The sequence below is a fragment of the Lupinus angustifolius genome, chromosome LG11 (genome assembly GCF_001865875.1).
Source record: "Lupinus angustifolius cultivar Tanjil chromosome LG11, LupAngTanjil_v1.0, whole genome shotgun sequence".
NCBI lineage: Eukaryota > Viridiplantae > Streptophyta > Magnoliopsida > Fabales > Fabaceae > Lupinus > Lupinus angustifolius.
Window position 1 is genome coordinate 11,530,575 of NC_032019.1, and position 13,173 is coordinate 11,543,747.

Below are 13,173 nucleotides of genomic sequence, written 5' to 3' on the forward strand. Positions count from 1 at the left end.
TTTATTATGCATAAATCTATATATGACGTCCAAAATAAGTCATAAAACATATAGACTCACATTGAACTAAGGTATCCTAAGGATCAATACTCATATGAGCAATATGCACATGAAATACTTTAGGTATCAAACCCTTAGTCGGTGGATCAACAAGCATAAAATTTGTCTCTGTATGTTCTTTGGAAGTTTGTCTATTTTGAACAGTTTCTTTAACAACTGGAAACTTGATGTCAATAAATTTTGACTTTGTAGAACTACTATTATTGTTGGAGTAAATAACAACACACTTATTGTCACAATAAATTCTCAGTGGTCTTTCAATGTCATCGACCACACGTAAGACTGACAAAATTCCGCAACCATATGCCATGATGTGACGTCTCAAAATAAACCATGAACTCCAGAACCATGGTTAAAGGAGCTATGAACGTCTGTTTAGCCGACTTCCAAGAGATTGCACCTCCAACCAATATAAATACATACCTAGAGGTGGAGTGTCTATTGTCTGAACATCCAACATAATTGGAGTTAGAGTACTCAATGATCTCAAAATTCTTGGATACCCGATAAGTGAGAATGTAATCCTTTGTTCTCATTAAGTAACGCATAACATGTTTGACTACCTTCGAGTGATGCATTACAGGATTGCTCAAATATCATCCCAAAAACTCCCACAACAAACACTGTGTAAGGACGTGTGCAAACTTGAACATACATTAGACTTCCTATTATAGATACATAAGGAATTTTTTGCATCTCGTATCTTCCAAGGTCATTCTTTTGGGGCACTGTTCGAGACTAAACTTGTCTCCCTTAGCTATAGGGGTATCCCTTGGTTCACTTTCTTTCATGCCAAATCTATCTAGGACTTTATCTATATAGTTTTATTGTCACAATCTTAGGATACCTTGAAAGCAATCTCTTAGTATCTGAATATCTAATACAAAAGAAGCTTCCTCAAGATTTTTCATTTCAAAATTCTTCGTTAGAAATCTCTTAGTCGCATGCAATAGTCACATATCACTGCTCACAAGGAGTATATCATCGACATATAATACTCGAAATATAAATTTAATCCCACTAAACATGTGGTACACACAATTATCAACTTTATTTGCCTCAAAATCATACAAGGTAATAACTTGATGAAACTTGTGATTTCATTGATAAAAAGCTTATTTAAGTTCATAGATGCTTTCTTTAAATTGCATACCATAGACTTTGAGCCAATTGACACAAAGTTTTCTGGTTGCACCATATAGATCATTTCTTTAATGTGACCATTAAGAAATGCAATCTTAACATCTATCTGATGTAGCTCTAAATCAAAATGAGCTATTAGTGCTAATATTATTCTAAAAGAATTATTCGAAGATACTGGAGATAATGTTTCTTTATAATTAATGACTTCTTTCTAAGTGTAGCCTTTAGCAACTACACGAGCTTTATATCTGTCAATATTATCATTTGAAACTCTCTTGTTTTTTAATATCCATTTGCAACCAATAGGTTTCACAACTTTAGGTAATTCGACTCCAAACGTCAATATCATGCATAGAGTTCATCTCATCCTTCATGACATCAATCTACTTTTGAGAGTTAGATATTTTCATGGCTTTACAGAAGTTCAATGGATCATCCTCAGTTAACGCGATGTCATCCTCATGTTCTTGAAGAAATACAATATACTCCTAGGAATTGCATTTTTCCTCTCTCCAGTGGATCTCCTTAATGACACTTCTAATTCTTGAGGTTGTTGAATTTTTTCTATAGGTACTTGAGGGAGAACGTCATTTTTGTCTTCTTCTGGTATATTATCAGATACAATAATTTGAACATTATCTTCAATTACCGAAGTTTTTCTTTGAATGAGAATAGGCTCAAGAACTTGTTCACCATTAGCGACAGGTTCTTCCTCAAAGACAAAATTCCCTACATTCTCTTTCGTCCCAAAATCAACTTCCCCGAGAACGTTCAACATAGCCAAAAAAATAGCAGTTAATTGTTCTTGAGTCCAGTTTCCTTTCATGCTGCCTATAAGGTCACGCCTCAATTAGACAACCCCGAATGTGCAAGTGTGTTAAGATTGATCTTTTATTAGTCCAAAGCTCATATGAGGTTTCATTAACTGCTTTACTTGGCACCCTATTAAAGATATAAATTGTGGTCTTTAAAGCTTCCCCCAAAGAGACTATGATAAGGAAGAATGGCTAATTATACTTCTCACCATATCCTTAAGAGTTCGGTTTCGTTGCAGAGCAACACCCTTCATGCTAGGTTTGCCTGACATAATGTATTGCAGAACAATTCCACAATCTCTGAGGAAAAACATAAATTGCCCTTTCACAATATCCTTATTGTTCTTTCTTTTCTTATTTTGAAAGAACATAGTCAAATAAGCACTTTCAGTTTTATCTCTTTGCAATCTCTTTTTCTCTTCCACATAATGAGATATAAGCTCATTGAGAGATCATTTCTCCTTTTGAGTGATATAGCTCACATTGGATGGCCCAAAGTATGCAGGAAGAAAGATCAAAACCAAGTACACGAGAAAGTCATCATCAAGCTCTAACTTAAGTGACTTGAATTTTGATGTGATATTAGTCATCTCCATAATGTAGCCCTTTATGTTATCTTTACCTTTATACTTCATGAAGATGAGTTTAGCCAAAAATCTATTCATCTCTGTCTTTTCATTTTTGGCAAAGTATAGTTGTATTTCTTCAAGGAACTTCCTTGAACTTTGACCCTCAGAAATAAAGCCCAAAAACGCTTATGGAATAGAGTGTCTCATGATCATTAGGCACATTCGGTTAGAGCATTCATATTTCTCAAATTTAATCTCATCGAGGATTTCCGAATGGAAATAGATTTGCCCACCTTAAGTGTCATATCTAAATCTATACAACCGAGAATAATTTCTACAACTTCCGTTTAGACCTTAAAGTGTGTCTCATTCAACAATGGGATATTCTTAATTTGAGCAGAAATATTTGCAGCACTAGTAAAAGAACAAAGAAGTCAATAGAACAAAGAACAAAACAAATTGTAAGAATTCTTACAATTAAACTCACATTCAACTTTAATACTTAAATTCCAATGACGGTAGGGCACATCACGAGTTATCTAATACAACATTAATTTCAGTCTTTGGACAAAAATATTAACTTGTAAGTGATACACTCAATGTAGTAATTAAACATTGATAATTAGTTTTGTCAAACAATAGGTCTTTCTTTGGATCGACTTACTATTCACATGGAAAGTCATATGATTATTACATATTTATGTTACAAGTATGTTTGTAATTTGGACCAAATAGTAATCTTTCATTGGGTTGATCAATATTTGCATAAAATGCAAACATACAATTGACTTGATATTTTATATCAATCATTAATGGTAATCTTGTTTGTAATTGTCAAACATTGATCATAATACATATCAAATAATAAACTCTTCTTTGAACTGATTTATCATTCACATATACAACCTTATAATAATCACATGTGTGTATATAATCCGACCAAATAATCTTCATTTGGACCAATTAATATTCACATGGATACATATACGCACTAATATTTGACATTTATTATGAACAATTCACAGAAAATATGTCATTTGACGACTTCTTGTTTAATAGGTTCACTTAAAATGTCAAATAATTTTACTTTCCAAATGAAAACCATTTAGTTGAGTTTGATTCAACACCGGATCTAAAATATATATTATTTATATTCATATATAAATACATATATTCATTATAGCTTATTAATAGCATTGTATTGTTCCCATCACAAGGATCTACGTTTCGAATTCTAGTGATGGTCCTTTTGAATTTTATATTAAAATGATGTTATCATTTTATACATGACTAGCATGACAGGGTACACTGTCCAAATGGAAAGAGTGCTTCAACAATAGCAACCCCTTAATAGTACAACCAATCACCAACAAATTAAACAAACCATGAAGTGTTGTGACCATTTAAGCAAACAAGTCACATAATATATATAAAATAAGACATGTTCACATAATAGACTAATCACAAGATATCTAGCACAACATCAATTTCTAGTCTTTGGGCATAGAAATCAATTTGTAAGTGGTACTCTCAACATAATGATCAAATATTAACAATTTCTTCTGTCAAACAATAGCTTTTCTTTGGACCGACTATATTCACATGAAAAAACTTTATAATTGTTACATGTTTATCATCACAAGCATGTTATTATTTTGCCAAATTGTGTATTCCTTTGGATCGAACACAATTCGCATAAATAATATCATATTCATCTATGTAATTTTAATCAATTTCCACAATAGAGATTATTTTGGCAACATATTGCATCAATTAATTCAAAATTAATTACCAGACAAAAGGAAAAAAATATGAGTCCATTACAAAGAAAATATATTCTTGGAAATTAAAACTTTCAGATTTGATATATTTTATGATTAACAAATCTAATCCCACAGTATAATTTCAAATCAAAAGATATGTTCATGTATATATTAGAACATATTAACCTACTCATAGTAGCATAAAAAAAATGACATTGTGCTATATTTGCCCATTATATTTCAATGCATATATTTATACATCACTCCAATAGAATATATATGTGGCAAACATAATATATGTATGTACAACATAACATATATATATATACTTGATCGCTAATAATGTATACAATACAAATAATAAAAGAATATTACCATGTGTTGTGAATAAACAATTGATAAACACATATTACAAAAATTTAATTCAATAATGAAAACCCGCGATGAAACTGAATTTCAACACATAATAATTTCAAATAATAATAATATATACAATGCATTACTGCATATTAAAACTTTCCGGAATATTATAATATATAATTTTGCAAATCATATATATATATATATGAGGAGGGATCTGTTTACACGCAAGTTCTGTTTACACTAATTACACTCAATTTCAACCATTCATTTTCTTACATCTAATGGACCAAATGAGTTAGTATAATAATTATTTAAAATTTTTATTTTTCTCTCTCATCATTTATTGTATGGACCCATTTGATCCGTGATATTTAAGAAAATGAATGGTTGAGATTGAGTGTAATTAGTGTAAACGGATCCCTCCTCTATATATATATATTTAAGATTTCTTTTTTTTCTCTCATCATTTATTTCATTCACTCATTTGATCCGTTAGATTTAAGAAAATAAATGATTGAGATTGAGTATACTAGTATAACTTAAATTAGATGTAAACAGATTTCTCCTATGTATATATATATATCAACAAAAGTGAAGAACATATATTTCATATATATATCAACACAGATTTCCAACAATCAAGATTGCAAAAGCATAAATAAAAGTAGTATTTCTTCAAATTATAGATTATTCAAAACCTAACTTCCCAATCATTATAGCATGATAGTGGAAACATACAATCTCCAAATTAAAATTAGAGTTTATACAAAATTTTAAAAAACACTATTTATAGAGAATCATAAAAAATTCAGAATTTAATAGTTTTGATACCACCTATAAAGTACGGATACAGATATGTGTGTCGGATATGATATGTAGACACATATTTTCTTTTAAAACATAAAATATGATAAAGTTATAAATGTAAATCAAAATATTTAAAGTAGAAAATATAATGGAAAAATTTCAAATCATTGTCTTTCAAATTTTTCAAGTACCAAAACTAGAAAGTATAGTAGAATAATTCATGAAATTGCTTAAATAAGTTGGTTTTTGCTTGATTATTGAGATGTCGCTTAGCTTTGATAAAACGTATCAAATCTTATCCTATTTTTTGTTAAAAATGTATCAGATACCTACCTTCATCTTTACTTTTTTTATTTTTTATTTTAATTTTTGGATACTTTATGAATACATATCATTCACGAACCTAAGTGTATATGTGTGTGTCCGACACTGATACGTGAGGGTGCTCAACGTATCTGTGCTTCAGAGGATACCACTTATTAAAATTTCCTTATGATTGATGAAATATCAATGATAGGATCTTGAATCTCATGATTCTCACACATATATATAAAAGAATGATATAATGTCATACCTGAATTCTTGTTCTCTGATTTATTCATTTCGTATACCTTTTGAGAGAGTTTTGATATAATGGTCTTCCTCAACTAAATCTTCAATTCCTTTTGGGACCTTTTTTCTCTCTCTGATGTGGAGAGATGAAAACTATTTGTAATTTGATATCTTGGAGACCATAACCGTTCTTTATGCGTTATCTTTTAGGGTTTCCATTATACCCAATAGGCCTACCATTCGTGTATTCATTCATTAAGCTTGTATCCGTGAAACTTATAAGTTGTCAATAATTAAATTATTTATTTTGTAATGCAAAAAATAAATAGTCAATATAACTATATTAAATATATATATATATATATATATATATATATATGGTAATTACTTAATTAAAAATTATGAATTCTAACGCATAAACAGTAAACTATGTACTATTCTCTTGCATGCGGTTAGGTTAAATATATATCCCATCTTGACCTTACTCTTGAAACATTGAAGTCATCAAGTATTACTCCGAAGTTGAAACTTGCCATGTCGACGGAAGAACCTGTATAATTCATATCAAGAATCTATGCAGTGAATATTAAGTGTTTTTTTTTCAACTTTGAAATATATTCACCCCAAAAAACTGTACTATTAAGATAAAATTTTGGTAGTTTTCCTACTATCATATCATGACGTAATTACACTTGCTTTTGTATCCATTTTTATTTTTTAAAGTAATATTTTTTATTAATATCAAGAGTATTCATTTAGCTCATGGATGAAGAACTAAACTATTTTAGATTGTGTGGCTGCCTCTACCGAATATCATTCTTATGAACCAAATCCTGAACATTTTAGTCATTCTGAAAACTTAATAGCCACTTGTTGGTATAAGTGTAATATAATTGCTACTACTAGTGCAATTAACTGCATAATTAATAAGTTTAAATATAAAAATATGACAAATATGTTGCTACATATATGGTGATCATGTATAATAACGTTGATTAAAGAGAACATCCTCTTCTACTCATGAGTCATGAAATCCAACACCAAAACTTGGTTCCTAGTAATTTAACCATAGCTTTCAAGAAGTATCAAATAGACTCAAACACATGTGAATATGTGATTACAATAGTCCCCAAAAACCAGGTACATGCATATATATATATAAAAGAACTTGCAAGACCTTATAGTACATTAGTGAAATTTTGTTTACATGATTGAACATCCATTGGGGTTTTCATCACTGAAGAGAGAGGTGAGTTTTTCATCCAGTGCATTTGGGCTTCGAAGTGCTTGGGTAGCGTTTTTGACATAACCAGATGGTGCTTTCTTATCATATGCTTGTGCTATATAAGGATAAGCTACCAAGTTGTATGGAATATAGGGCCAAAATTCTGCTCTTTTTCCTGTGTTTTGCACTTTCTTTAACACCCTGTTTCGGTCGACGTAACCTGTAACAGTTACCTTGCTTTGCTTTCTGTTCACCTCTACTTGCTTCACACCTGCATAAAAAATTATTAAGATTTCAACATTCTCATCAAGTGTTTATTGAACAAAATTGACGCCTTAATTGTTATTGTCCATTACCGAAACTCTAAAACCTAGTGATCACAATTATGAAAAAATGTTAATATGTTTGTATTTTGGTGGTGGGTGAGATTTGAACTCTTAACTTCCTTATCCTCCACTCTTTGTGTCATCCACCCTTACCACTTGACCACTACTCATGAATAAATCAAGAAGGAATTCCCGGAGACATAAATATGAGAGATATCAACCTTTCATGTAGGCAACAGAATTCCGAACTCTTCTTTCACAACCATCACAGTCCATTTTCACCTTGATTTCCACTGTCTATAATACAATAAAAGTTGAAGCAAAAAAAATAATCAGAGTTTGGTTAAGAGACAAAGCACACTAAGATTAAAAAACATAAAGAGAAATAAAGAAAACCTGCAATGGCTTGCGTCTCTTTCCATGGGAAGGGGAAACAGAGAAGTAATGTGAAAGGTAATCGATAACACCCATTTCTTAGTTCTTCTACGACCAATGAAAAGAACAGATTCCGTAGGAGAGGGTAGTTTAGAGAAGCAGAAAAAGCAGATAGAGAAGACAATGGAGGTACTAAGTCTATAATAAAATTTTGGGCTACCAAATTGTACGTTTTAAAAGCAACGAGGTTCCCCTTATATAGAGAACAAAGTTGTGCAATTTTTTTATATAAAATAAAAAAGTTTCGATAATGACTTGTATTTCTACAATCAGGCCAGTCTCAAAATATCAGTCTTATTGACACCTATCATCAAACTGATGACTAAAATATTGATAGAGTGATATAATAATTAAAGTCACCAAATACTAAAATTGATGGTAAAATTAATATACTTCTATTCAACCTGATTTTTATCATAAAATGTGTGATTTAGATATATCATATTTTACAAGTATAGATAAAGATAACAAACATATTTTGATTCTCCTAAAATAATGTAATTTTGAATAAAAATTAATTAGTATGATCAATATAATTTAAATATAAACTAATTAATATAAATAATTTTAATTATTATAATTGTATGAGCAATATAATATTATGTATTATATAAGAATGGAGACTGGTTCAGGGCCCATATGGCTGAATGAGGATTGTCTTTCACTTTTCTTGTCACATTATTCCGGACTCATAAGTGTTTTACAAACAAATGAAAAATAAAATTTTAATTTAATTTTACAAAAATAATTCATTAAATTCATGTGTCCATATATAAGTGGTTGAGATAGAATTGAGAATACCAAGTTGGGGCAGTTAATCTTCATCCATTTTTTGCAAAAACATCTAGCTGGACTTGTTTTTTTTTTTAACTCGGTGGAGTTCTTCTATTTCTCAGCTACATCAATATTCAATAGTGTTTGTTCAAATTCACAAATAATAATCATATTATTAATGTTTTTTAATGGAGAAAGAGCCGTTGAGATGTCTCAAAAAAAAATTCTTTCTGAACATTCAACATATTTATATAGCAGATGTCTAATAAATAGTGGATAATAAAATAATTTATTTAATATGCCATGTAACTATTGAATATTTGAAAACTATGTAACAATTTGTTTTTACTTCAGAACAGTAAAATCTTCATCTGCAAGCGGAAGCCTAGCTGTTTTCTTTTGGTGCAAGAAATGGGTACTTTGATTTGTTGAGCAGAACGTCCTACATCATATTCTGTACACCTGTATTACAGATATTTGACTTCAAAGCCCGCGGTTTCTGCTAAATTTAATTTAAAACTAGTTTCTTGAGATACTGATTAATGTGTATTAAGATAACTAAATAAAATATAAACCAACAATTGCAGCATTTCCCAATATCTTACTGCAAGAGAATGAAAACGATGTCAGAAATAGACCATGATTGTTCTAATTAATTAGTAATTAAGCATACAATTGTAATTTTTTTGTGATGTCCAAAATGGGATGGCTCCCATCATAAATTTGAATTTATAGAACAATGATTTATAGACTGTTATTCTAAATTTGTACTTTCAAATCAATATTTTTAATAAATATGTTTAAGTAAATTTATTGTTCAATACAATAACTGTATTTTTTTTATTTTAAAAGTTGTTCATATAAAAATTTATATACCGTCAGTATATAAGCTAACATTAATTTGTATTTTTTTAAATAATTAATAATGATTAAACATGAATAATATGAGTAGTAAAAATGTACTATTAGTGTACAAAATTCATACATGTGCATATATTTTTTCTTCTAATTTTATTATATTGTACACAAAATCTTAGCAACACCCAAATTTATATACTAGAGGACAATTACTTGACGTTTCTTCATTTAATATTGAAATACACATGGTAAGATGGTTAGAGAGTTTAATATATTTGTACTTTCCATATAATTTGTAAAGATTTATATACCTTTAATATATTATTAGCTATATGAGACTTATACATTATTCATAAAACTGGTGTTGCATTTGTATTTGTTATGCATTGGCTTGGTGAAGTGAATATGAGTTGTAGTTGTGGCAATAGCTAGATCCAGCTAGACTGAACCCTCTGGTTTGCTGCTTTTACAGTTTGCTTACGCGCATTGGTTATTTTTAAATGCTTCTCTAATCTCTAATCTGTTGAATAAAATCAAAACATTGCACAATTAGAACTGATTTAATACTTAAAGCTGGTAAAACTGATTCGATGCCTTGTTGGTGACTTTGACATCTATTTTGTAATTTTTTCATTAGGTAGAATATTTAAAGGAAACTGCAGGAATTGAAGCCCCAAGAAAATACACAAATAATTCTGCCAATAAGGAATCCCCAATTATACTTACCAAATAAATGGAGAGGAAAGGAGATCAATCATCCCACAAGTATGTTATTAATTTGTCTTATCCAATAAAATTTTCACACAATAAAAAAATTAGTATATTACTTTAACTTTGTTTCCACTATTTAGTTTTTTTAATATATGTCAAAATTTTATTAAATGAGATAGAATTAGAGACATTCTTTTGAAACATGTGATCTCTATTGGAAATATTTTTTTTTTCTTTTAAATCAAACAGCTAATTTTTTCACTTCCCTTTTTATTTCTTTCCATTCCTTCTTTTTTCTTCCCTTTTATTTTTCCTTTGTGAACCAAACACAACCTAAGACTTGTTTTATGTGACAACTAAACATTTATTTATGCTTAAATAAAAATTTTAAATGGAACTTTTTTACAATGAAAATTAATTTATGAGTTTTTTAGGATAAAACATTATTTATTAAAGTATCATACTCAAAATCAAGTAATTTCTAATAAATTTGTTGGAATAGACAAAATGAATAACTAATTTTGATTAAACCGATCAATGTTTTTTTTTGGCTTCTCTCAAGTGCTATTTTTGTATATATAAATCATGTTTTATAAGATTTTTGGTTTAATCAAGGGTATTCCCCCTATGATAAGGAACTAATTTGTTTTAGTGTGTGGTTGTCCCTTCAAACAAGTGTTGTTTTCAGGAATCTAACTCTTGACCTTTTGGTATACTCGAAGATATAATGAGAGCCCTATACCACTAGTAGGGATGACAATATGGGCTTGGTCCGACGAGCCAACCCGTTTAGATTGACATTTTTAATAGGTCGGACTAGGGATTTGAGCCCTTTTAACAATAAGGGCTAGATCAGGCTAACCCATATTTTGGTTGGCAAAAGGCGGCCGAACCAAGTTGGCCCGTATTGCCACCCATATACTTGGGTCTCCATGTTTATCTAAGAATTTTTGTAAAAGAGAAATACTTATTTATGGTCAGTATATAAAGTATGTATCTTTGCTCAATTATACTAGTTGTTGTGAATGGTTGAGATGTATTATTACCATTTTTGTTATAGACATTTTTAAATATTAGATGTGCCACATATTTAGTACCATGTTTAGTAAATTCTAGTATTAGAACTTCAATCTGACTTTCATAAATGTGTATATTTTTTGTCAAATAGTAACATCATAATAGAGAGATAGATCATGTTCCATCTCACTCATTTATTTCCATTAAAGTTCCATTTTCAACAAGGCATGTGGACATATCCAGATGAATACGATTGCCTAATGATTTTCATTTTGTTATGGCAACTCATGATCAAGAATGTAATTATCATTTAAATACATTAAGTTTCATCAACAAGAATGTACCTATGAAAATTTCATCACCCAATAATCAAGAATGTAATTATTATTTATTTATTCTAATGATAATATATATAAAGAAGATGAAGAAGATTTGAAAGACGTTGATTGTGGTAATAATAGAAAAGTGAAGGCATCTTCTTCCAACATAGCATCTAATGTTTAAAACTTAGGATTTAGAAGCTTTATTGTGAACTAGGAGTCTAAAAGTTTAAGACAATGCTAGTTTGTTGTTTAGAACTTACAAGTTTTAAACTAAGACGGTATGTTATTGTGAGATTGTAGACTTTGGTTTGTGATTTTTTGTTTTTAAAGACATTTATGAGGCATAATGATTATTTATTTTTCAAATTGTGATTGAGTTGGATATAAACGTGTGTTGAAGAAAAAAAAATGGGACAGCCCGTCGACCAGCCAACCCTTCCAAATATGAGTTATGTTGGCATTTTGAGCCCTTTTATCAATAAGGACCAGGCTGGGTCAACCCATAACTTGGTGGGCTAGGCCGGATTGGCCCGTATTGTAACCCCTAACAACTAGACCAACATTTTGTTGATTGTTATATATTTCATGATGATTGGTGAAATACCAATCCTAGGATTTTGAATATCATCATTCTCACACATAATATAAAACAAGGATACAAAATCATACTTGAATCCTTGAATCCACATTCTCTGATCTACTGCTTTGATATACCTTTTGAGAGAGTTTTGGTATGATGGCCTTCCTCAACCAAATCCTTAATTCCTTTTGGGACCTCCATTTTCTCTCTGATGGGGAGAGGTGAAAACTATTTGTGATTTGGTGTCTTGGGGACCATAACCGTTCCTTTTGTGCTAACTTATAGGGTTCCCATTATCCCCTATATGTCAACCGTTTGGGTATCCACTCATTAAGCCCATATCTGTTATCAGTTTCAGAAGTCTTATAGGTTGTCATTAATTATATCACTTGTTTTGTAGCCCCAAAATAAATAGTCAATATAATTGTATTAAATATATGATGCACACCTTAATTAGAAATTATGATTTTTTAACAATCTCCCACTTGGGCTTCATATTTTTCCTAGAACACTTATATCACATATTCTTTAGGCGCGCATCCATATGCTATTTATATTTAGACTTCTTCTTAATACAATCTAGCTCATCTCATATATCAACTATGGAATCACTGCGTCCTTCATCACATTCAAACGTGACTCGACCCCGATGATCACCATATTAATATACTTAATGACATAGATCAAATATGGATGAGTTAAATGGAAATTTCATGCAATATGATCTCAAACATGTCTATTTCCAACTAGTCCTTCTTTATTCTTTAGTGAGATCAATCCAAAGTCTTTAATTGCAACACAACAGTTACAATACACACGTTCAAAATAGAACAATAAACCATCAACTTTAGT

The 13,173-nt window shown here is 30.0% G+C and overlaps 1 protein-coding gene across 2 annotated transcripts; it reads right to left on the reverse strand.

The window, feature by feature from the left end:
* LOC109359513 (heavy metal-associated isoprenylated plant protein 22-like) lies at positions 7,020-8,207 on the reverse strand. 2 transcript variants are annotated; one of them, XM_019604209.1, is made up of 4 exons: positions 8,020-8,207; positions 7,845-7,920; positions 7,262-7,568; positions 7,020-7,214 (listed from the first exon to the last, which is right to left on the reverse strand). In XM_019604209.1, the coding sequence occupies exons 1-3, from the start codon at positions 8,092-8,094 to the stop codon at positions 7,276-7,278; spliced, it is 444 nt and encodes a 147-aa protein (XP_019459754.1). In that variant the 5' UTR covers positions 8,095-8,207; the 3' UTR covers positions 7,020-7,214; positions 7,262-7,275. The 2 variants fall into 2 exon arrangements, with proteins under 2 accessions (XP_019459754.1, XP_019459753.1); XM_019604208.1 differs by having other exon boundaries at positions 7,020-7,568.